General features: G+C 41.9%; 2 protein-coding genes across 3 annotated transcripts in view; both read left to right on the plus strand.

Moving 5' to 3' along the window:
* Positions 1-27,229, plus strand: part of LOC115147775 (GTPase IMAP family member 7-like) — a 351,504-nt gene that overhangs the window by 274,925 nt on the left and 49,350 nt on the right. The window lies entirely within an intron of this gene.
* Positions 5,399-13,861, plus strand: LOC115147776 (GTPase IMAP family member 7-like). The gene is made up of 2 exons (XM_029690074.1): positions 5,399-5,517; positions 12,855-13,861. Exons 1-2 carry the CDS (start codon positions 5,496-5,498, stop codon positions 13,814-13,816), a joined length of 984 nt encoding a protein of 327 aa, XP_029545934.1. The 5' UTR covers positions 5,399-5,495; the 3' UTR covers positions 13,817-13,861.

A 27,229-nucleotide genomic window follows, 5' to 3' on the forward strand; every position in this document is an offset into this window, starting at 1 on the left:
ATAGTTGTTATTGTGTTGTTATGATGACATAGTTGTTATTGTGTTGTTATGATGACAGAGTTGTTATTGTGTTGTTATGATGACATAGTTGTTATTGTGTTGTTATGATGACAGAGTTGTTATTGCGTTGTTATGATGACATAGTTGTTATTGCGTTGTTATGATGACAGAGTTGTTATTGTGTTGTTATGATGACAGAGTTGTTATTGTGTTGTTATGATGACAGAGTTGTTATTGTGTTGTTATGATGACATAGTTATCTACTAAGCTATATGAAATTGTTTTAAGAAGATCATACCAATGATCATTTAGTTATTTGATTTTGAATTTTAAAAACCGTTGAAGTTTACCAAATTGAATAACAGACTCACTACATGGATCTCCCCCCAAAATCTAAATGAAGTTAGTTCTGAAGTCTGTCCTATATCTGAGACATATGAGAAAGATCAGAAAACTTTCGTTAACATTTTGTTTTACATGTATTTAACCCCTTATTTTTGGAACTAAACAGTCTCCATATATACTTCTATTCATTCTTTCAACTGATACCGGGGGACGTTCCGATGAGGTTTGTGAGGCCTGTGGGCGTCCTAGAGCAACCTACCAACATGGACCTATTCAGATGGGTCATATTAGTGTGTAGCCCAAACTGTCCGAACTCTACAGACAGAAGTTGGCAGATCAGCTGTACCAAGGTTAGACGAGTCCCAAGGCGCTTGCGGAGGTCATAGAGCAAAACGGAGAACACTAAGAGCTAATTGGCCCAGCGTCGTCCGGGTTAGGGTTTGGCCGGGGTAGGCCGTCATTGTAAATAAGAATTTGTTCTTAACTGGCTTGCCTTGTTAAATAAAGGTTAAATAAATAAAATAAATAAATTCAGCAATCTGAATTAACCTAGAGGGCTTCCGAATGGTGCAGCAGTCTAAGGCACTGCATCTCAGTGCAAGAGGTGTCACTACAAACACTGGTTCATTCCAGGGTGTATCACATCTGGTCGTGATTGGGAGTCCCATAGGGCAGTGGACAATTGGCCCAGTGTCGTCCGAGTTAGGCGGTTTTGGCTGGCTGAGGTTGTCATTGCACCAGCTTTGAGGGTATTATCACTTTTTTACAACATATTCACATTTTGATTCATATATTTTCATTTAAAAACTTTATTTTGATGAATTTATTCATACTATTTTATCTTTCCACAAGATATAGTCCCGACACAAATCTAGGGCTGCTTCCCAAGCCGGCTGGTCGTTTGTTCTATGGCTTTGGTTGCTAGAGACACGACCCAGTCGTTCAGTCTTTTTGTTCTGTATCTATGGACGGCAACTCAGTCGTTCGTTCTGAATGTTCAATTACCATACTGGCTGGCAACGTTCTTATTCCTTGCTTACTAGCTAGCAAACTACGGCTAACTTATAGTCACATCAAAAAGTGCAAGCAGAATAACAGCAAAGTAGCTACATTTGCATTTGCTTAAGTTGTTATCTTGAGACATTAATTTGGATACATCCATAACAATGAGCTAATGCTCACTCGTCAGGACACTGTTGTTCAGGTGAGAAAGCTGTAGTGTTTGAGAGATAAGTAGCATGTTATTAGGCACACCTGGTTAAAATGGTACAGTGCGTGATATTGGAAATATGTATCTGATTGGATGCGCATGGTTTTATTGGCAGGCCTCATTGGTTGTTTGCCAAGGTATTCAGTTGTTTTTCCTTTGAGCAGGTGCAGATGGACTCAGCTTGGAACCTGCTGTGTAGTATCCACTGTCATCTTGGAAATAAACCTCTTTGTGATGTTAATGCTTTATACTGTCGAATTTCTCTTTACAATAACTAAAAAGAACCCGCTTATCTTAACTGGGGATGCAACACTTGTCACGCACGCCCCGACTGTAGAGAGCCTGTTTATTTCTCTATTTGGTTAGGTCAGGGTGTGATTTGGGTGGGCATTCTAGATTATGTATTTCTATGTTGGCCTGATATGGTTCCCAATCAGAGGCAGCTGTCTTTTGTTGTCTCTGATTGGGGATCATATTTAGGCAGCCTTTTCCCACTGGGTTTTTGTGAGATCTTGTTTTTTTTGGTTAGTTAGCACGCCATTTACTTCACGTTTCGTTTGTGCTTCATCGTTTTGTTTGGTGAGTTTCATTTATTAAAAGATGTGGAACTCTACGCATGCTGCGCCTCGGTCTCCTTCTTACGACGAACGTGACAACACTAGCCAACAACACAGTTAAATTAATCACTTCAAACTGAAGCTGGAAAGACGGCAAACTAGCTGCACTTCGTTTCGTTTTACCTTTTTTCAATTGATTTGTATATATCCATAATATTTATGCCAGCTGATTCATGAATTCGACTCATTGAGAAACGCTGCCTGCCTGTCTGTCTTGTCCTGACTCCCGACACTTCAATATTATGGGACAGCTGGAGATCGAATTTGAATATTGAAACAATGTTGCAAATGTCGGCGAGACAGACAGCAAGTTTTATACAAATCTCTGCTGTTGAGAACTACATGTTAGTCTATAGTACATGTGACATAATGTGTAGATAATGTCTATGTTAGTAAAATGGCGCCGGAGCAGAAGGCAGACGTTTTACGTTCCCCCAACCGACCTTCTTCTTATCAGTATTTTTTTTAACTGCACTGTCGGTTATGGGCTCGTAAGTAAGCGTTTCACTGTAAGGTCTACACCTGTTGTATTCGGCGCATGTGACTAATAACATTTGATTTGATTTAATTTTATGCTTTTTATAGTGGAGATCAAGTTTACTAATTGCTTGGCTGGGCTGATGTGACAGTCAGATGGAACAGAGTAAAAAGGAATTTAATGTCACAGATTTAGCCGGTGGTAACATGTGGAATTGATTTTGTCATGACGTTGCCCTCTCTCTGGGTACAGAGAACACAGTTGAACCCCCTCCCTCTGCACCAGGCCTTTTCTATGCACCATCCCCCGACCTCTATACTTCTGATACAAGGCTGTGTGAAGGCGGTCGTAAATTCCAAAGGAGAATGTCCTGCCTCGTGGCCCAGTTTGAGACAGAGAGGGGTTTCATAGAGAGACAGAGGAATTCTTCCAACTCACAGAATTGGAGAACCGAACGACATTTATGTTCTGGAGAAGGTATAAAAGATCGGTGAAGAATCCAGCTACGAATTGGTCCGCTTGGTACAATTATGTGATACTCAGGAGAGACAATATTGCCATATTACCACAATAATGTTTATATAATAGCCTCAGCTATGGGACTTGCATCTAAATGGTTGTATAAAATGTATTAATAAGGATAAAGCTATTTGGAATATGTTGAGATGCTATGTACTGATGTTAATGTGATAGAATTGTATTTCTGTACCAAGCTTAACTCAGTCATCGGCACGCCCCCAGGGACACAGACAGGACAAGGGTCATGTGACAGGCTTTTTCACATTCAGTATATAAGCCCCACCCAGAATTACTTTCACCAGACCAGGCCTCCACTCCATTACGAGTTGGCCAATAGGTTTGACCATGCATTCCTCTACTGAACTTTAACCATACCACGTGGTTAAACTATCGATACAGAATAATAACAAGTCTTTGATATTAAGTACTAGTCTGCAGCTAGAATTCGGTATCATTGAACGTGAAGACCGACGAAACATCCATTCTATAACGACATTAATGAATGTCGCTTTGAAAGATCCATTCTAACCAAGAGAGAGAGAGAGAGAGAGAGAGAGAGAGAGAGAGAGAGAGAGAGAGAGAGAGAGGGAACTCTCCAACAGGACAAAAACTCTCCAACAAGGATCACGACGACACACTGAGCGTAAATATATATTGATTGCAATTTTTCCCGAATGAGTGAGAGTTCATGTGCAAAGGATTAGCATATCAATTGTTAATATTTATCAACTCTGTAGTGCCTTCTCAGCTGCCCCTTTTATGACCCTTTGTTTAAAAAGCCGCCATGCCGGTTTAGCCCACTAGGGCACATTACTCCACCCTTTTCTTTGTAGCGATACCCACTGTTTTGTATGCATTCTGTGAATTACATAGTTTAGTAAATAAATGATTTTAAGACAATTGATGTATAGATGACTTAGTGAAGACTGGGTTTGTGCAGATAACAACAATTTACAACGTTTGGAATGAGACTGGACGAGGTAAAGAATACGCCATTTAAACCAGAAGATAATCGGTCAGATAATATAATATATAATGTTATAATATAGGAAAGTTATATTAGGAAAATTAGAACTTTGTAATCTGAATATTTTCCTTGGTGCCCCAACCTCCTAGTTAATTACAGTTAATTGATTAATTAGTTTAATCGCGTAATAATAATTACAGGGAGTTAATTGATAAACATGTCTTCAGTTTAATGGTGCCCAAAGACACGACAGTTTTATTCAAATCAAATCAAATGTATTTATAAAGCCCTTCTTACATCAGCTGATGTCACAAAGTGCTGTACAGAAACCCAGCCTAAAACCCCAAACAGCAAGCAATGCAGGTGTAGAAGCACGGTGGCTAGGAAAAACTCCCTAGAAAGGCCAGAACCTAGGAGGAAACCTAGAGTTTACTTGAATTTAGTAGAAAACAAAAGAATAGAAAAACCCTGCTTGTTAATATTTTTTGCACCCATCCAGGCTATGAAGGGTGGCCAGTCCTCTTCTGGCTGTGCCGGGTGGCAATTATAACAGAACATGGCCAAGATGTTCAAATGTTCATAGATGACCAACAGGGTCATATAATAATCACAGTGGTTGTCGAGGGTGCAACAGGTCAGCACCTCAGGAGTAAATGTCAGTTGGCATTTCATTGCCGATCATTCAGAGTATTTCTACTGCTCTTCCTATCTCTAGAGAGTTGAAAACAGCAGGTCTGGGACAGGTAGCACGTCCGGTGAACAGGTCAGGGTTCCATAGCCGCAGGCAGAACAGTTGAAACTGGAGCAGCAGCACGGCCAGATGGGGGGGGAAAGAGAGAGAGAGAGAGAGAGAGAGAGAGAGAGAGAGAGAGAGAGAGAGAAAGCCCCCACACCACTAGAGGGATATCTTCAACCACCAACTTACCATCCTGAGACCAGGCCGAGTATAGCCCACAAAGATCTCCGCCACGGCACAACCCAAGGGGGGGCGCCAACCAGACAACAAGAAGATCACGTCGGTGACTCAACCCACTCAAGTGACGCACCCCTCCTAGGGATGGCATGGAAGAGCACCAGTAAGCCAGTGACTCAGCCCCTGTAATAGGGTTAGAGGCAGAGAATCCCAGTGGAGAGATCAACATTCAGGATTAGACCCACCCATTAATATATAATGTTAGCTAAACAGACTGTTACCAAAGCTACATTGCCACACCCTTTACTGGAAATGCACCTCCTTATGAGAAGGACTGTGAGTACATGAAGTCATTAAATCAATACCGTGCTCAGCAAAAAAAAACCTGGAGCTGGCAAACCTCAGTACAGATTGGAGCTATTTCAAATGCAGACGCAAGGAAGAAGATGAACAGAAGTGATCCTCCAAGTGAGTACTACTGGTGTGCTTTTCTACCTGTCTATTATGTCAGTTTCTAGAATATTTAACTGTTATACAGGTTTACTGCTCAGACTATATACTACAGCCCATCAGGCATTATTGCCTAGCCTTTTACAATCGTATCCATATACAGGTTGAAAATGAAAGACTGGGACGCTGATAAGTACCTACATTGGAATGCAGTGTCTGTACAGCAACATGCTATACATGACATCAGAGCTCAGGGTCTCCGCTTTACAGCTCTGTACGGGTATTGACTGACAGCCGTTCTGAATTGGAGCACCGTGCAGGACAAGACGTTTACCTCCTGCTAATTGGGCATCTTTTGTTAATTTTTGGGTCAGAATGGGGGAAATGCTGTAAATTAAGAGGACTCGGTGTATTTTGAAAGAGGAGACGTTGAGGATTAGAATAAATACCACTTTGATGTCTTACAAGCAAGACAAACACCCGTGTGTCCAAATTTGCACTTCACATTTCCATATCATAAAACTCATGTCAACGTTATTGAACACTGTTTTACCGCGGACAACACATCTGAATGCACTCATGACTCCATTCTATGCGCACCAAAATTACGATTCCCTTCTCCGAATTGACTTGTGAAAGCCCAACACTAAGATAGTATTTTATCATTTAGCTTGTCATGTTAGCAATAGAACAAGCTTTTAAATAAAGCCCACCTGACCCAGATTGCGATATATAATGGGCCGTTTTTGAATTGCGTGAACAGTTATTGAGTAAAGGTGGGGATGAGGGTCTGTGTTCCAAACAAAACAACTACATGTGTGTTTGCTCCAGTTGCTCAACAGACCAGATAGGACAACTCAAAAAATGCACCTTATAGTTGAAGACTCTTTGAGTCATAAAAGTGCAATGAAGTCACTTAGGAAGCATGCACATTTTGGAGAGGTGTGTTGCCACTTGGAAACATCAGTTAGACCTCTCACTCAAACCCTTGTAATATTTTTGTCTCATGTTGCACCTAACCCAAGTTCCAATAATATTCTTAGGTTACTGAATGTATCCAGAGTTTTTTCAGATTTAGATAAGTACAGTAAATGTAAAAAGCACATCAAATCAACAGAGTAATCTCACTGGGCACATTTCAACGTCTACTCCACGTTGGTTCGTCGTAATTTCATTGAAATGATGTGGAAACAACATTGATTCAACCAGTGTGTGCCCAGTGGGATGTTTGGATTCAGTCTTGTATCAGGTGAACTGTTAAATCCTCACCTTTAGTCTAATCATTTTCCCATAACATTTCAATTTAGCCCTATCCATATAGGACAATTCCCACGAGTAGCATCATGAACTCTACAGTACCTTCTACTAGGACATTTTAGACAAAACCTGGTAGCCTCTACCAGGAACCTAAAACAAGTGTAAGGAGGTAAACAATAGTTATTTTACACTGAGTGTACAAAATATTAAGAACACATTAGGACAGTTGTGGGAAGCATTGAAGTCAACATGGGCCAGCATCCCTGTGGAACACTTGACACTTGTAGAGTCCATCACCTGGCGAATTGAGACTGTTCTGAGGAAATAAGGAAAACTATAGAAGATGTCTATCTGAGCCTGCAAGTAGATACAGTATGAATATATGTGTTTAATGTTGTCTTCTACAGCTCTTTTACATGGGGAGGAAAATGAGGCAGGTGTTGCTGAGTATGTCTCAATTATTTTATGGTCAGAAAGATGTTTTTAGATTTCACAGGGAAAGCCAACAAATGCACAGCAATCCAGATCATATTTCATTATTCTGTCATAATTAACAATTTATAACATGTAACAAACAGATTATTGTTCGATAAGGTAGTCAAAGCAGACCTCAACTTGGTACACGTTCATGGAAATAGATCACGCTACAACAGAAATTATAAAAATATATAATTTATCACACGGTTCTTACAATGTTGTTATTATTACAGTTTCAATAAAAGGAAGGAAGCATAAATGGGAAGGAACATGAAGGTTGTAGCTTCTGTAGATCACAAAGTAAGGAGCTCAATGAATACAATGGCTTAATGTGCTTAAGTCACAGCTAGGTTAGAAGCACCCCTTCAAATTAGTGGAGTTGGATATTTCAGCCACACCTGTTGCTGACAGGAGTATAGAATCGAGCACACAGCCATGCAATCAGTGCCTTGGGCTCCCGAGTGGCGCGGCGGTCTAAGGCACTGCATCTCAGTGCAAGAGGTGTCACCGTAGTCCCTGGTTCCAATCCAGGGTGCATCACATCCAGCTGTGATTGGGAGTCCCATAGGGTAGCACACAATTGGCCCAGAATTGTCCAGGTTTGACTGGGATAGGCTGTCATTGAAAATAAGAAAAAAGCACTTCCAAAGTTATGGCTTAAGGCCAACAAGGTCAAGGTATTGGAGTGGCCATCACAAAGCCCTCCCCTCAATCCCATAGAACATTTGTGGGCAGAAATAAAAAAGTGTGTGCGAGCAAGGAGGCCTACAAACCTGACTCAGTTACACCAGCTCTGTCAGGAGGAATGGGCCAACATCAACCCAACTTATTGTGGAAGGCTACCTGAAATTTTTGACCAGAGCTCAACAATTTCAAGGCAATGCTACCAAATACTAATTGAGTGTATGTAAACTTTTGACCTACTGGGAATGTGATGAAAGAAATAAAATAGGAATTAAATATTTCTCTCTACTATTATTCTAACATTACACATTCTTATAATAAAGTGGTGATCCTAACTGACCTAAGACAGTGAATTCTTTACTAGGATTAAATGTCAGGAATTGTGAAAAACGGAGTTTAAATGTATTTGGCTGAGGTTTATGTAATCTTCCAACTTCACTGTATATTATAACATTTTTCACATATACAGTACCAGTCAAACGTTTGGACACACCTACTCATTCAAGGGTTTTTCTATATTATTACTATTTTCTCCATTGTAAAATAATAGTGAAGACATCAAAACTATGAAATAACATATATGGAATCATGTAGTAACCAAAAAACTGTTAAACAAATAAAAATGTATTAGAGTTTTGAGATTCTTCAAAGTAGCCACTTGTCTCAATCATGGTGAAGTATGAGAAGCTGGAAAACTCAGCATGCAGGTTGATCAAAGTTCTACTGTCTGTCTCAGTGCGGCACTGCGATGGGGGAGCGTTCAGAGCGGCACTGCAATGTGGGAGCGTTCAGTGCGACACTGCGATGGGGGAGCGTTCAGGGCGGCACTGCGATGTGGGAGCGTTCAGAGCGGCACTGCGATGTGGGAGCGTTCAGGGCGGCACTGCGATGTGGGAGCGTTCAGGGCGGCACTGCGATGGGGGAGCGTTCAGTGCGGCACTGCGATGGGGGAGCGTTCAGTGCGGCACTGCGATGGGGGAGCGTTCAGTGCGGCACTGCGATGGGGGAGCGTTCAGTGCGGCACTGCGATGGGGGAGCATTCAGTGCGGCACTGCAATGGGGGAGCGTTCAGTGCGGCACTGCGATGTCGGCCTGTTCAGTGCGGCCAGAGTCGGAAATTGAGCGAGAGACCAGCTGCTCATTTGTCTGGAGAACAACATAAGTTTGGCCTTGAATGCTTTCACGTTGGAATACAGTTCATGCACAAAAACACCATTTCCCTGCAGTTTCACATTTTGATTGTTCAGATGCCCCAATATGTCCACAAAGAAAGCAAAGTCGCCCTGCCAGTCTGTGTCTTTCAACTCAGAGAAGTCATCAGTTTTACCAACCATATCAAGGAACATACCTATCTCTCCTCTCAGTTCCCACACACGGCGAAATACTTTTCCCAGGCTTAGCCAGCGCTCATTTGAATGGTCCTGGTGCACTGTCATTGAGCAGCTGAATGAACTGATGATGGTTAAGCCCCCTTAGCCCATATAAAGTTGACAAGTTTTACAACCACTTTGACAACATTTTCCAGCTTCAACACACTGTTACACAGGGCTTCCTGATGAATAATCACTTCCTCCGTGTTAGGGCTTTCTTCTTTTACATTGTCTTGTAATCTTTTTAGTAGGCCAACGTTTTCACCGGTTAGATTTGGTTATCCGGCTGTTGAAAATCGCACACTCCCTTAAAACTTTTGTTGTGTGACAAAACTGCACATTTTAGGCTGGCCTTTTATTGCCCCCAGAACAAGGTGCACTTGTGTAATGATCATGCTGGTTAAACAGCTTCTTGATATGCCACACCTGTCAGGTGGATGGATTATCTTGGAAAAGGAGGAATGTTCACTAACAGGGATGTAAACACATTTGTGCGTATGCAACATTGCTGGGATCTTTTATTTCACCTCATGAAACATGGACCAACACTTTACATGTTGCATTTATATTTTTGTTCATTGTAATATTGTGCGTTGCCTTGTATTAGTTATGGTTTATCTTTAAGCTTTTTCTAAAAGATTTACATTGAAAGTTGTAATTTTGATGAGTTTGCCAGATGTACAGTAACTGACTATTCCTTGGGGAGTATGTTTCCTTGTCATGTACTGTTTACAGTAAGCTGTTTTCCTTTAGATGTTTCTATCATAGCTGCCTAGTTGAGATTTAATTGATGTTAGTGTGTATTCAGTGTCTGTAATTTCCATGATAATCAACAATAATTTAACAAAACTAAATTATGATTAACAAAAACAGTTCCCTTTCTCAAATGTCCTGTAAAAACAATTGTGAGGTTTTCAACTGGCCATTTGGCTTGTTTTATTTGTCTCAGTCTCCACTCAATAGCCCAACCATCAACCACATAGTAAAAATAGCTATGCAGGTATTGCATGGAATCATCAATCGCCTGGAACAGGGCGTATATACGGAAGATGCGTTTAATGCAGAGGCGTCTCCAGTGTCTGTCACTGCAGAGACTAATAAGAAGAGAGGAAAGGTGGATGGGAGGAATATTGAAGTCATCGACACCCCAGGGCTCTTTGATACATCAGTGGATGCAGTGAAGATGAAGGGAGAAATAGACAAGTGTATTGAGATGTCAGTTCCAGGACCCCATGTGTTCCTGCTGGTGATCAGGCTGACGAGGTTCACAGAAGAGGAGAAGAACACTGTCAAGTGGATCCAGGAGAATTTTGGAGATGAAGCCTCAAAATACACCATCGTGCTGTTCACTGGAGAAGATCAGCTGGGGAGGAAAACAGCCGAGGACTTTGTGAAGCAGAGTGAAGAGCTCCTGCATCTCATCGCTCAATGTGGCGGCAGATACCACTTTTTCAATAACGCTAATAGAGTTGACAACACTCAGGTCAAACAGCTGCTGAGGAAGAGAGAAGATGGTGGAGGAGAGAAGATGGTGGAGGAGAATGAAGAAAAATACTACACCCATGAGATGTTCCAGAAGTCCAGGGAAATACTGTACTGGGAAAAGAATCTGGTTGTAAAATTTGTAAAATGGTGCCCTCTACCTGTAAGAATACTAACAACGCCATTGTGGTTTTCTCCCTTTTCGCCCTATTGACCCTTTAGTCTTTTTTCATTCGCTTTTTTCATCCTTTTTTAAAAAAGCAACATATTAGCACGATAAAAAAGTTCAAATATTTGGTATGGGGAACAGATACGATCAGGGATGAGATCAGAGAAAGGGCAGACTTATCGAGTCAAGAAAATATAGTGGACTCAGGAGCAAATACAGGCTCTGGCGTTCTTGTTTCAACCCAAGCCGGCCCAGTATCAGCCCCAGCCACTCCGATCCCAACTGCCACCATGGCAACCACCTTGCAATCACCATTCCACCACTTGCAAATGCATCTCTATATCTGACAGTGGCAGCGGTTCTAGTTTGCATCTTTGCAGTATGTAGGTCTATCTTTGATGGGTTAGAAGTAACAATAGATGGGGGAGATAAGACGTGAGGTTGAGAAATCCACTATAGATGATTTAGTGTTGCAGTTGATTAGAGTACAGTAGCAGTACTGTTATATTGTACTGCATGTGATCTGTAGTAGTAATGTTATAGGGTACTGTATGGGGTCTGTTTGGGTGATGTTATATTATACTGTATGTGGTATGTAGTAGTAATGTTATTGTATACTGTATGGGGTCTGTAGTTGTAATGTTATAGTGTACTGCATGTGGTCTGTAGTAGTAATGTTATAGTGTACTGCATGTAGTCTATAGTAGTAATGTTATATTGTACTGCATGTGGGCTGTAGTAGTACTGTTATAGTGTACTGTATACGGCATAGGCTCATCAAAGAGAAGGTCAATTAAAATAAAATTGAGCACACAGCCAAGCAATCTCCATAGACAAAACATTGGCAGTAGAATGGCCTTACTGAAGAGCTCTGAGATTCTATGTGGCACCATCATAGTATGCCACCTTTCCAACAAGTCAGAGAGCAGGACAATGATAACTTGAGATTGGAAGATCAGCCATTTTGATTACCAGTATCTACATTCCAACGGGTTTGTTACAGCATGCAATTGTTTGTTTGTATTTTTTTTTCAGTTCTGCTTTATTTCACATATATACTTTTATTATGTCTTCAATAATTCTATGATAATAATAATCTATTTAAAAATAATATACATTTAGCAGTTAGACATCTGTATTTCATGGTTGATTTCTTAAGTAGTCTTCATAAAAGTGTTTTAGATAAATGAAGCTGATTTGATTTTCCGATCTTTGCTGATTTGAGGTGACCATTGTATCCGGTGTTGTATGATTTTTCCATGTTGTCAACAAGACTATAATAAAATGAGTTGATCTTGTTCTACACTTCATGTATGTACTCTTTGTTTCTTGCTAAAGTATGTTTGTTCAGGGAAGTGGAGGAAAGAACAGGAGACAGAATGAGTAGAAATATAAAGTGAAGAAGATGGAGATGTAAGATGGTGGGATGACAGCAACAGCAGTTGTTCAGATGGTGGTACAGTAGCAGCATCAGTAGTAGCTCCACTTGCAGATGTTGCAATGCCTGTTCTTTGACTCTTTCTCCCTATTTGGTCTGCTGGGTCCCTCTAGAGGTCAAAGAAAGGGATATGTGTCAATAGAGGAAAGATATAAAGAACTTGTAGATAAAGGTAGATAGGACAAAGGAATGATTATGTTGGTAGCAGCATCACTCATTATAATAAATTATATTATAATTAACTGATGTTGTCAACCGGCCAATTGGCTTGTATTATTTGTCTCAGTCTCCATTCAATAGCCCAACCATCAACCACATAGTAAAAATAGCCATTCAGGTATTACATGGAATCACCAATCGCCTGGAACACAGCATTTACATATTTTCTGTAGTGCAATCATGTCCTTGTTAATTATTTTCTCTAACTGTTATCATTTTTTATTTTAAAGACAATTTTAAAACCTGTCTGTTTCCACAGATTCAGGGCAGCCCTCTGACCTGAGGATAGTTCTGGTGGGGAAGACTGGATCAGGGAAGAGTGCAACAGGAAACACCATCCTGGGGATGAAAGAGGCGTTTAATGCAGAGGCGTCTCCAGTGTCTGTCACTGCAGAGACTAATAAGAAGAGAGGAAAGGTGGATGGGAGGAAGATTGAAGTCATCGACACCCCAGGGCTCTTTGATACATCAGTGGATGCAGTGAAGATGAAGGGAGAAATAGAAAAGTGTATTAAGATGTCAGTCCCAGGACCTCATGTGTTCCTGCTGGTGATCAGGCTGACGAGGTTCACAGAAGAGGAGAGGAACACTGTCAAGTGGATCCAGGAGAACTTTGGAGCAGAAGCCTCAAAGTACACCATCATTCTGTTCACTGGTGAAGATCAGTTAAATGATAAATCAGTCAAGGAGTTCCTTGAAGAAAGCTTAGAGCTTCAGGAACTCATCAAGGAAAATGGAGGCAGATACCATTCTCTCATTAACAATGACAGATATGACCATACTCGGGTCTCAGAGCTCCTGAGGAAGATAGAGAAGATGGTGGAGGAGAATGGAGGAGAGCACTACACTCATGAGATGTACCAGAAGGCCCAGACATGGTTGAAAACCCCACACCTCATCAAGGTGGTTTTGACATGTTCACGAGCAATCAGAATTACAATAAAATCACTATTATCAGGTCCAGGCCGTGTTTTGAAACAAATGAAACAGGATTTGACACAACAGTTTAGAAATTCAATTCAAGTAATGGTAGCAAAGGCTCTGAAATGGGTGATAGGGGCAGTGGTATTCATGGTAGTGTGGCAGGCAGCAGAAGCCCCCAACTGGGAAGATGCATTGTGGGCCTTGACAAGAAAACTAGTACTTCTAACTGTAGTTCTGTCTCTATATGCAGTCTATCGTTGGTGGACTGGGAAGAAAGTCAGACTAAAAAGATGGTGAATGCACAGGGAGAGGTCAAATAATGGGGTGTGTCAATAGAGGAAAGATATAAAGAACTTGTAGACAAAGGTAGATAGGATAAAGGAATGATTATGTTGGTAGCAGCATCACCCACTAAAATAACTGGTAGGCTACCAGATATCATTTTAGACCTTACAACTATAACATCATTACATTCATTCTTAGTTCTAAATCAGTGGTTTTCAAACCTCTCCTCGGGGACCCACAGATATTTCACAATGTTGTTGTAGTCCTGAACTAGCTAACCTGGTTCACCTAATGAAGGGCTTGATAACTAGTTGACAAGTACATGGAACAGCTGGGGGTCCCGGAGGAAAGGCTTGAAAACCCCTGTTCCAAGTTGTCTGTAAGCTTTTTCTACAAATGCATTAAATAGAAATGTGTCAATTTTATTTGAATAATTAAAAAAATTAATTGTGTCATGTATGTGTCCTTTACAGTATACTACATCCTATTTAGCTTGTGATATTCCAATCTTTGATGATTCAATAACAGTTATTTAATGGTAGTGTCATAGTGTGTATTTAGTGTCTGTGATTTCCTTGATAATCAACAATAATATAATAAAATGAAATTATAATTAACGGATGTTTTCAACCAGCCAATTGGCTTGTTTTATTTGTCTCAGTCTCCACTCAATAGCCCAACCATCAACCACATAGTAGAAATAGCCATGCAGGTATTGCATGGAATCACCAATCGCCTGGAACAGAGAGTATACATATTTTCTGTATTGCAATCATGCTCTTGTTTAATATTCTCTCTAACTGGTATAATTTTAGATTTTAAAGACAATTTTGAAAACCTGTGTTTCCACAGATTCAGGACAGACATCTAGAATAGTTCTGGTGGGAAAGACTGGAGCATCGACGAGTGCAACAGGAAACACCAACCTGGGATGGAGGAGGCGTTTAATGCAGATGTTCCTGCTGGTAATCAGGCTGGATAGATTCACAGAGGAGGAGAGGAACACTGTGAAGTGTATCCTGGAGAACTTTGGAGAAGAAGCCTCAATGTACACCATGGTGCTGTTCACTGGAAAAGGTCAGCTGGGGGAAAAAACAGTGAATCAGTTTCTGAATGAGAGTGAAGAGCTCCTGGATCTCATCACTGAATGTGGCGGCAGATACCACTCTTTCAATAACGCTAACAGTTCTGACCGCAATCAGGTCAAAGAGCTGCTGAGGGAGATAGGGGAGATGGTGGGGGGGAATGGAGGACAGGAAATGGTCTAAACCAGGAAATGCTTGTGAGGGTTATCAGTACAATGATATGATATTCCTTATATGATATTCACCCCAAGTAAATACATGTCCCTTAGAGAAAAGGTTAAACATTTACGCTGATTAATAAATATCAGGGATGTGATGCGAAAAAAGAATCAAGAAAATATAGTGGATTCAGGAGCAAATACAGGTTTTGATGTTTTTGTATCAACCCAAGCTGTTTCAGTATCAACCCGTTTCAGTATCAACCCAAGCCATTTCAGTATCAACCCAAGCCGTTTCAGTATCAAACCAAACCGTTTCAGTATCAACACAAACCAGTTTAAGTATCAACCCAAGCCGTTTCAGTATCAACCCAAGCTGTTTCAGTATCAAACCAAGCCGTTTCAGTATCAAACCAAGCTGTTTCAGTTTCAACCAAGCCTCCCCAGTTGCCCATATCCCAGCCACCATGGCAGCCACTTTTACAAGCAACATTCCACCATTTGCAAGGACATCACTATATCTGACAATGGGAACTGTTCTAGTAACTGCATATTTGCAGTATATACAGGCTCAATGTTGATGGGTTAGAAGTACCAAAATATATATTTGCAGTATATACAGGCAAAATGTTGCTGGGTTTGAAGTACAAATAGATATATTTGCAGTATATACAGGCTTAATGTTGATGGGTTAGAATTACAAATAGATATATTTGCAGTATATACAGGCTTAACGTTGATGGGTTAGAATTACCAATAGATATATTTGCAGTATATACAGGCTTAATGTTGATGGGTTAGAAATACCAATAGATATATGTGCAGTATATACAGGCTTAATGTTGATGGGTTAGAAATACCAATAGATATATTTGCGGTATATACAGGCTTAATGTTGATGGGTTAGAATTACCAATAGATAGGGGAGATAAAATACTGGGGATTCCACTTATAATGATTTGCTTGTGTTTACGTTTAGTAGAGTACTGTACTGTTGAAGAGGACCGCAGTATTGCATTTTCATTGATGGGGCAGACCTGAATTTCCTGTTTCCGGTCGCAACTTGCAGACCTGTTTACGTGCTGCTGTGCGTTTTGTTGCCGATCTTACTTTGCTACCTGACTACCTCACGGTTTTTACTTTTTCATTACCGTATATTTTTAGTTTTTCCGTCACTCAACTTTTTTCATTCAACTTTTTCACCCAGGAGGTTTTATCTGGACATGGTTCGTCAGGACTTCAAACAGCCGAAGCTAAGTAACATTAACATAATGCCTTCTAATTGCAGTCGTTGTACTTATAATATACAATAGAACGATCGTCTTACGGCAAGGATAGCTGTTTCAGTGTAGGAAAGGATGAAACAGCGTCTGTGCCACCAGTAAGTACAGATAGTAACATTAGTATAAACCCCCTCGTACGGTCCCTGCAGCCGGACAACTTTCTCATGGATTCTGGAGGGAAACGCTGTAGGAATGCTCAACCGGTGTCGCTTATTCAGACGACAGAAATTTTCAACCAGTTCTCCCCATTAAGCGAGTCGGAGTCGGAGGCCGAGACTTCTCTGGTCTCTACTCCTCCCGTTGTGGGGTCTGAGACGCCGAAGGCTCCCACCATTAGCTCTGACAAATTGAAAACCCTAGTCATTGGCGACTCCATTACCCGCAGTATTAGACTAAAAACGAATCATCCAGCGATCATACACTGTTTACCAGGGGGCAGGGCTCCTGACGTTAAGGCTAATCTAAAGACGGTGTTGGCTAAAGCTAAAACTGGCGAGTGTAGAGAGTATAGAGATATTATTATCCACGTCGGCACCAACGATGTTAGGATGAAACAGTCAGAGGTCACCAAGCGCAACATAGCTTCAGCGTGTAAATCAGCTAGAAAGATGTGTCGGCATCGATTAATTGTCTCTGGCCCCGTCCCAGTTAGGGGGAGTGATGAGCTCTACAGCAGAGTCTCACAACTCAATCGCTGGTTGAAAACTGTTTTCTGCCCCTCCCAAAAGATAGAATTTGTAGATAATTGGCCCTCTTTCTGGGACTCACCCACAAACAGGACCAAGCCTGGCCTGTTGAGGAGTGACGGACTCCATCCTAGCTGGAGGGGTGCTCTCATCTTATCTACGAACATAGACAGGGCTCTAACTTCTCTAGCTCCACAATGAAATAGGGTGCAGGCCAGGCAGCAGGCTGTTAGCCAGCCTGCTAGTTTAGTGGAGTCTGCCACTAGCACAGTCAGCGTAGTCAGCTCAGCTTTCCCCATTGAGACCGTGTCTGTGCCTCGATCTAGGTTGGGCAAAATTATAGATGGCGGTGTTCGCTTTAGCAATCTCACTAGTATAAAGACCTCCTCCATTCCTGCCATTATTGAAAGAGATTGTGATACCTCTCATCTCAAAATTGGGTAATGTTAGATCCCTCACTTCCAAGGCAGTTATAGTCAATGAACTAATCACTGATCATAATCTTGATGTGATTGGCCTGACTGAAACATGGCTTAAGCCTGATGAATTTACTGTGTTAAATGAGGCCTCACCCCCTGGTTACACTAGTGACCATACCCCCCGTGCATCCGGCAAAGGCGGAGGTGTTGCTAACATTTACGATAGCAAATTTCAATTTACAAAAAAAAAAACTATGACGTTTTCGTCTTTTGAGCTTCTAGTCATGAAATCTATGCAGCCTACTCACTCACTTTTTATAGCTACTGTTTACAGGCCTCCTGGGCCATATGCAGTGTTCCTCACTGAGTTCCCTGAATTCCTATCGGATCTTGTAGTCATAGCAGATAATATTCTAATTTTGGGTGACTTTAACATTCACATGGAAAAGTCCACAGACCCACTCCAAAAGGCTTTCGGAGCCATCATCGACTCAGTGGGTTTTGTCCAACATGTCTCTGGACCTACTCACTGCCACAGTCATACTCTGGACCTAGTTTTGTCCCATGGAATAAATGTTGTGGATCTTAATGTTTTTCCTCATAATCCTGGATTATCGGACCACCATTTTATTGCGTTTGCAATTGCAGCAAATAATCTGCTCAGACCCCAACCAAGGAGCATTAAAAGTCGTGCTATAAATTCTCAGACAACCCAAAGATTCCTTGATGCCCTTCCAGACTCCCTCTGCCTACCCAAGGACGTCAGAGGGCAAAAATCAGTTAACCACCTAACCGAGGAACTCAATGTAACCTTGCGCAATACCCTAGATGCAGTTGCACCCCTAAAAACTAAAAACATCTGTCATAAGAAACTAGCTCCCTGGTATACAGAAAATACACGAGCTCTGAAGCAAGCTTCCAGAAAATTGGAACGGAAATGGCGCCACACCAAACTGGAAGTCTTCCGACTAGCTTGGAAAGACAGTACCGTGCAGTATCGAAGAGCCCTCACTGCTGCTCGATCATCCTATTTTTCCAACTTAAATGAGGAAAATAAGAACAATCCGAAATTTATTTTTGTTACTGTCGCAAAGCTAACTAAAAAGCAGCATTCGCAAATGGAGGATGGCTTTCACTTCAGCAGTAATAAATGTATGAACTTCTTTGAGGAAAAGATCATGATCATTAGAAAGCAAATTACGGACTCCTCTTTAAATCTGCGTATTCCTCCAAAGCTCCATTGTCCTGAGTCTGCACAACTCTGCCAGGACCTAGGATCAAGGGAGATACTAAAGTGTTTTAGTACTATATCTCTTGACACAATGATGAAAATAATCATGGCCTCTAAACCCTCAAGCTGCATACTGGACCCTATTCCAACTAAACTACTGAAAGAGCTGCTTCCTGTGCTTGGCCCTCCTATGTTGAACATAATAAACGGCGCTCTATCCACCGGATGTGTACCAAGCTCACTAAAAGTGGCAGTAATAAAGCCTCTCTTGAAAAAGCCGAATCTTGACCCAGAAATTTTAAAAAACTATCGCCTATATCGAATCTTCCATTCCTCTCAAACATTTTAGAAAAAGCTGTTGCGCAGCAACTCACTGCCTTCCTGAAGACAAACAATGTATACGAAACGCTTCAGTCTGGTTTTAGACCCCATCATAGCACTGAGACTGCACTTGTGAAGGTGGTAAATTACCTTTTAATGACGTCATACCGAGGCTCTGCATCTGTCCTCGTGCTCCTAGATCTTAGTGCTGCTTTTGATACCATCGATCACCACATTCTTTTGGAGAGATTGGAAACCCAAATTGGTCTACATGGACAAGTTCTGGCCTGGTTTAGATCTTATCTGTCGGAAAGATATCAGTTTGTCTCTGTGAATGGTTTGTCCTCTGACAAATCAATTGTAAATTTCGGTGTTCCTCAAGGTTCCGTTTTAGGACCACTATTGTTTTCACTATATATTTTACCTCTTGGGGATGTCATTCGAAAACATAATGTTAAATTTCACTGCTATGCGGACAACACACAGCTGTACATTTCAATGAAACATGGTGAAGCCCCAAAATTGCCCTCGCTAGAAGCCTGTGTTTCAGACATAAAGAAGTGGATGGCTGCAAACTTTCTACTTTTAAACTCGGACAAAACAGAGATGCTTATTCTAGGTCCCAAGAAACAAAGAGATCTTCTGTTGAATCTAACAATTCATCTGGATGGTTGTACAGTCGTCTCAAATATAACTGTGAAGGACCTCGGCGTTACTCTGTACCCTGATCTCTCTTTTGAAGAACATATCAAGACTGTTTCAAGGACAGCTTTTTTCCATCTACGTAACATTGCAAAAATCAGAAACTTTCTGTCCAAAAACGATGCAGAAAAATTAATCCATGCTTTTGTTACTTCTAGGCTGGACTACTGCAATGCTCTACTTTCCGGCTACCCGGATAAAGCACTAAACAAACTTCAGTTAGTGCTAAATACGGCTGCTAGAATCCTGACTAGAACCAAAAAATTTGATCATATTACTCCAGTGCTAGCCTCCCTACACTGGCTTACTGTTAAGGCAAGGGCTGATTTCAAGGTTTTACTGCTAACCTACAAAGCATTACATGGGCTTGCTCCTACCTATCTTTCCGATTTGGTCCTGCCGTACATACCTACACGTACGCTACGGTCACAAGACGCAGGCCTCCTAATTGTCCCTAGAATTTCTAAGCAAACGGCTGGAGGTAGGGCTTTCTCCTATAGAGCTCCATTTTTATGGAATGGTCTGCCTACCCATGTGAGAGACGCAGACTCAGTCTCAACCTTTAAGTCTTTACTGAAGACTTATCTTTTCAGTAGGTCCTATGATTAAGTATAGTCTGAGTATGGGCTGTGCTTTGGCAAAGTGGGTGGGGTTATATCCTGCCTGTTTGGCCCTGTCCGGGGGTATCATCGGATGGGGCCACAGTGTCTTCTGATCCCTCCTGTCTCAGCCTCCAGTATTTATGCTGCAGTAGTTTTGTGTCGGGGGGCTAGGGTCAGTCTGTTACATCTGGAGTATTTCTCTTGTCTTATCCGGTGTTCTGTGTGAATTTAAATATGCTCTCTCTAATTCTCTCTTTCTCTCTTTCTTTCTTTCTCTCGGAGGACCTGAGCCCTAGGACCATGCCTCAGGACTACCTGGCATGATGACTCCTTGCTGTCCCCAGTCCACCTGGCCGTGCTGCTGCTCCAGTTTCAACTGTTCTGCCTGCAGCTATGGAACCCTGACCTGTTCACCGGACGTGCTTGTTGCACCCTCGACAACTACTATGATTATTATTATTTGACCATGCTGGTCATTTATGAACATTTTAACATCTTGACCATGTTCTGTTATAATATCCACCCGGCACAGCCAGAAGAGGACTGGCCACCCCTCATAGCCTGGTTCCTCTCTAGGTTTCTTCCTAGGTTTTTGGCCTTTCTATGGAGTTTTTCCTAGGGAGTTTTTCCTAGCCACCGTGCTTCTTTCACATGCATTGCTTGCTGTTTGGGGTTTTAGGCTGGGTTTCTGTACAGCACTTTGAGATATCAGCTGATGTACGAAGGGCTATATAAAAACATTTTATTTGATTTTGATTAGAGTACTCTATTGTTGATTAGAGTACTGTACTGGCAGCGTCATTAGATAGATGAGGTGACAACATTTGGTGCGATTATTAGCAAATGGAAGAAACACAAAAGAACTGTCAATATCCCTCGGCCTGGGGCTCCATGCAAGATCTCACCTCGTGGAGTTGCAATGATCATGAAAACGGTGAGGAATCAGCCCAGAACTACACGGGAGGATCTTGTCAATGATCTCAAGGCAGCTGGGACCATAGTCACCAAGAAAACAATTGGTAACACACTACGCTGTGAAGGACTGAAATCCTGCAGCGCCCGCAAGGTCCCCCTGCTCAAAAATACATATACAGGCCCGTCTGAAGTCTGCCAATGATCATCTGAATGACTCAGAGGACAACTGGTGAAAGTGTTGTGGTCAGATGAGACCAAAATGGAGCTCTTTGACATCAACTCAGCTCGCCGTGTTTGGAGGAGGAGGAATGCTGCCTATGACCCCAAGATCACCATCTCCACCGTCAAACATGGAGGTGGAAACATTATGCTTTGGGTGTGTTTTTCTGCTAAGGGGACAGGACAACTTCACCGCATCAAAGGGACGATGGACGGGGCCATGTACCGTCAAATCTTGTGTGAAAACCTCAGCCAGGGCATTAAAAATGGGTCGTGGATGGGTATTCCAGCATGACAATGACCCAAAACACACGGCCAAGGCAACAAAGGAGTGGCTCAAGAAGAAGCACATTAAGGTCCTGGAGTGGCCTAGCCAGTCTCCAGACCTTAATCCGATAGAAAATATGTGGAGGGAGCTGAAGGTTCGAGTTGCCAAACGTCAGCCTCGAAACCTTAACCTGTTTGAGATAGGGGGCAGTATTTTCACGGCCAGATAAAAAACGTACCTGATTTAATCTGGTTACAACTCCTGCCCAGAAACTAGAAAATGCATATAATTAGTAGATTTTGATAGAAACACTCTAAAGTTTCTAAAACTGTTTGAATGGTGTCTGTGAGTATAACAGAAGTCATATGGCAGGCCAAAACCTGAGAAGATTCTATACAGGAAGTGCCCTGTCTGACCATTTCTTGTCCTTCTGAGGTTTCTCTATCAAAAATACAGCATCTCTGCTGTAACGTGACATTTTCTGAGGCTCCCATAGGCTCTTAGAAGGCACCAGAACGTTGAATGATGACTTTGCAGTCTCTGGCTGAAAAACAGTAGCGCATTTGGTAAGTGGTCGATCTGAGAACAGGTGTGCGAGTGCACGAGAAGACTCCATTTTCAACTTTGAGTCTTTGAACGAAAACAGGGTTCCCGGATGGAATATTATCGCTATTTTACGAGAAAAATCGCATAAAAATGTATTTTAAACAGCGTTTGACATGCTTCGAAGTACACTAATGGAATATTTTGACATTTTTTGTCACGATATGCGCCGGGCGCGTCACCCTTCGGATAGTGTCTTGAACGCACGAACAAAACGCCGCTATTTGGATATAACTATGGATTATTTGGAACCAAACCAACATTTGTTGTTGAAGTAGAAGTCCTGGGTGTGCATTCTGACGAAGAACAGCAAAGGTAATCCAATTTTTCTTATAGTAAATCTGAGTTTGGTGAGTACCAAACTTGATGGGTGTCAAATTAGCTAGCCCGTGATGGCGAGCTATCTACTCAGAATATTGCAAAATGTGCTTTCACTGAAAAGCTATTTTAAAATCGGACACTGCGATTGCATAAAGGACTTCTGTATCTATAATTCTTAAAATAATTGTTGTTTTTTGTGAACGTTTATCGTGAGTAATTTAGTAAATTCACCGGAAGTGTTCGTTAGGAAAGCTAGTTCTGAACGTCACATGCTAATGTAAAAAGCTGGGTTTTGATATAAATATGTACTTGATTGAACAAAACATGCATGTATTGTATAACATAATGTCCTAGGAGTGTCATCTGATGAAGATCATCAAAGGTTAGTGCTGCATTTAGCTGTGGTTTTGGTTTTTGTGACATTATATGCTAGCTTGAAAAATGGGTGTCTGATTATTTCTGTCTGGGTACTCTGCTGACATAATCTAATGTTTTGCTTTTGCTGTTAAAGCCTTTTTGAAATCGGACAATGTGGTTAGATAAAGGAGAGTCTTGTCTTTCAAATGGTGTAAAATAGTCATATGTTTGAGAAATTGAAATTATAGCATTTTTAAGGTTTTCCGTATTTCGCGCTTGGCGCTACAATTGGATATTGGTGAGGCGTTCCGCTAGCGGAACGTCTGTCCATAAGAGGTTTTAATGACTTGGAGAAGATCTGCAAAGAGGAGTGTGACAAAATCCCTCCTGAGATGTGTGCAAACCTGGTGGCCAACTACAAGAACGTCTGACCTCTGTGATTGCCAACAAGGGTTTTGCCACCAAGTACTAAGTCATGTTTTGCAGAGGGGTCAAATAGTTATTTCCTTCATTAAAATGCAAATCAATTTATAACATTTATACATGCGTTTTTGTGGATTTTTTTGTTGTTATTCTGTCTCTCACTGTACAAATAAACCTACCATTAAAATTATAGACTGATCATTTCTTTGTCAGTGGGCAAACGTACAAAATCAGCAGGGGATCAAATACTTTTTTCCCCCACTGTAGCTGGAGGTCGAATTTGAATATTGAAACAATGTTGCAAATGTCGGAGAGACAGACAGCAAGGTTTTTACAAATCTCTGATGTTGAAAAGTAAATACTAGTCTACTATACATGTGACATAATGTCTAGATAATGTCTAGGTTAGTAAAATGGCGCCGGAGCAGAAGGCAGATGTTTTATGTTCCCCCAACCGACCTTATTCTTATCCGTATTTTTTGAAACTTCACTGTCGGTTTAGTGGCTAGTAAGTAAGCATTTCACTGTAAGGTCTACATCTGTTGTATTCAGCGCATGTGACTAATAAAATTGGATTTGGTTTGATTTGATGCGTTTTATGGTGGAGATCAACTTTACTAATTGCTTGGCTGGGCTGATGTGACAGTCAGATGGAACAGAGCAAAAAGGAATTTTAATGTCACAGATTTAGCCGGTGGTCACACGTGGAATTGGTTTTAATAAATCTGCATTCAGGATTAGACCCACCCATTAATATATAATTGTCACGGCCGTCGTAAGGAGTGGACCAAAATGCAGCGGGAATGTGAATGCTCATTTTCTTTAATTACACAAAAAATAAAACAAACACTTAATACAACGACAACGATGGAAAACAGTCCTGTGAGGTACACAGCTACACATGGAACAACTACCCACGAAAACCCAAGGAAAAACACCCCTACTAAATAGGACCTTCAATTAGAGGCAACGAGGAACAGCTGCCTCCAATTGAAGGTCAACTCAATCAACTAAACATAGAAATAGAAAACTAGAATGAACATAAAAATATACTAACATAGAACATTAACCTCTCCAGGGTAGGGGGCAGTATTTGCACGTCCGGATAAAAAACGTACCCGATTTAATCTGGTTATTACTACTGCCCAGAAACTAGAATATGCATATAATTGTTTGATTTGGATAGAAAACACCCTAAAGTTTCTAAAACTGTTTGAATGGTGTCTGTGAGTATAACAGAACTCATATGGCAGGCAAAAACCTGAGAAGATTCCTTACAGGAAGTGCCCTCTCTGACCATTTCTTGGCCTTCTACACTCTCTTTATTGAAAACTGAGGATCTCTGCTGTAACGTGACACTTCCTACGGCTCCCATAGGCTCTCAGAAGGCGGCAGAATGGGGAATGATGACTGCAGGCCATGGCTGAAAAACAGTAGCGCATTTGGATAGTGGTCGATCAGAGAACAATGAGACTGGGGGCGCGTGCACGAGCCGACACCATGTTTTTATTTTTTCAGCTTTGAACGAAAACAGGGTTTCCCGGTCGGAATATTATTGATTTTTTTATGAGAAAAATCGCATAAAAATTGATTTTAAACAGCGGTTGACATGCTTCGAAGTACGGAAATGGAATATTTTGATTTTTTTCACGAAACACGTTCGGGCGCGTCACCCTTCGTCACCCTTCGGATAGTGTCTTGAACGCACGAACAAAACAGAGGATATTTGAACATAACTATGGATTATTTATTTTGAACCAAACCAACATTTGTTATTGAAGTAGAAGTCCTGGGAGTGCATTCTGACGAAGAACAGCAAAGGTAATCCAATTTTTCTTATAGTAAATCTGATTTTGGTGAGGGCCAAACTTGGTGGGTGTCAAAAAATCTAGCCCGTGATGGCGAGCTATCTACTCAGAATATTGTAAAATGTGCTTTCACCGAAAAGCTATTTTAAAATCGAACATAGCGATTGCATAAAGGAGTTCTGTATCTATAATTCTTAAAATAATTGTTGTGTTTTTTGTGAACGTTTATCGTGAGTAATTTAGTAAATTCACCGGAAGTTTGCGGTGGGTATGCTAGTTCTGAACGTCACATGCTAATGTAAAAAGCTGTTTTTTGATATAAATATGAACTTGATTGAACAAAACATGCATGTATTGTATAACATAATGTCCTAGGAGTGTCATCTGATGAAGATCATCAAAGGTTAGTGCTGCATTTAGCTGTGGTTTGGGTTTATGTGACATTATATGCTAGCTTGAAAAATGGGTGTCTGATTATTTCTGGCTTGGTACTCTGCTGACATAATCTAATGTTTTGCTTTCGTTGTAAAGCCTTTTTGAAATCGGACAGTGTGGTTAGATTAACGAGAGTCTTGTCTTTAAAATGGTGTAAAATAGTCATATGTTTGAGAAATTGAAGTAATAGCATTTCTAAGGTATTTGAATATCGCGCCACGGGATTCTACTGGCTGTTGAGTAGGTGGGACAATTTCGTCCCACATACCCTAGAGAGGTTAACCACAAAACCCCGAAACATACTAAACAAACACCCCCTGCCACACCCTGACCAAACTACAATAATAAACAACCCCTTTTACTGGTCAGGACGTGACAGTACCCCCCCTCCCCCCAAAGGTGCAGACCCCGGATGCACCTCAAACAAAAAAAACACAAAAATAAACCCCAAAACAAAAATAATCCTAAACTAAAGGGAGGGAAGGGAGGGTGGCTACCGTCACCGACGGCTCCCGTGCTACACCCCCCCCCTCCCCAATCCTCCGACTACGGAGGTGGCTCAGGCTCCGGCCTTAGTCCCCAACCTAACCTGTCCACCCCCGCTGAATGCTCAGGGCTAAGGCGCGTTGCTGGAGACCTCGGGCTGAGGCGCATTGCTGGAGACCTCGGGTTGATGCGCGTCGCTGGAGACCTCGGGTTGAAGCGCGACTCTGGAGACCCCAGACTGGAGGGCGACTCTGGCTGCTCCGGTTCCGGACTGTAGGGCGACTCTGGCTGCTCCGGCACCAGACTGTAGGGCGACTCTGGCTGCTCCGGCACCAGACTGTAGGGCGACTCTGGCTGCTCCGGTTCCGGACTGTAGGGCGACTCTGGCTGCTCCGTCGCCAGACTGGAGGGCGACTCTGGCTGCTCCGGTTCCGGACTGTAGGGCGACTCTGGCTGCTCCGGCGCCAGACTGGAGGGCGACTCTGGCTGCTCCGGCGCCAGACTGGAGGGCGACTCTGGCTGCGCCGGTTCCGGACTGTAGGGCAACTCTGGCTGCGCCGGTTCCGAACTGTAGGGCGACTCTGGCTGCGCCGGTTCCGAACTGTAGGGCGACTCTGGCTGCGCCGGTTCCGAACAGTGGGCCGTCTTTGCAGGCTCCGGACTGAGACACGCACCCCAAGGCTAGTGCGAGGAGCGGGAACAGGATACACTGGGGCCAGTACAAAAAACAGAAAAAAAAATTTATGAAATGAATTGAAATGTATGCATTCACTACTGTAAGTCGCTCTGGATAAGAGCATCTGCTAAATGACTAAAATGTAAATGTAATACTAACATAGAACATTAACCACAAAACCATGAAACATACTAAACAAACACACCCTGCCACGCCCTGACCAAACTACAATAACAAACAACCCCTTTGACTGGTCAGGACGTGACAATAATGTTAGCTATACAGACTGGTACCAAAACTACATTGCCACTCCCTTTACTGGAAATGCACCTCCTTATGAGAAGGACTGTGAGTACATGAAGTCATTAATTCAAACCGTGCTCAGCAAAAAACAACTGGAGCTGGCAAACTACAGTACAGACTGCAG

This window comes from Salmo trutta, chromosome 14 (assembly GCF_901001165.1).
Source record: "Salmo trutta chromosome 14, fSalTru1.1, whole genome shotgun sequence".
NCBI lineage: Eukaryota > Metazoa > Chordata > Actinopteri > Salmoniformes > Salmonidae > Salmo > Salmo trutta.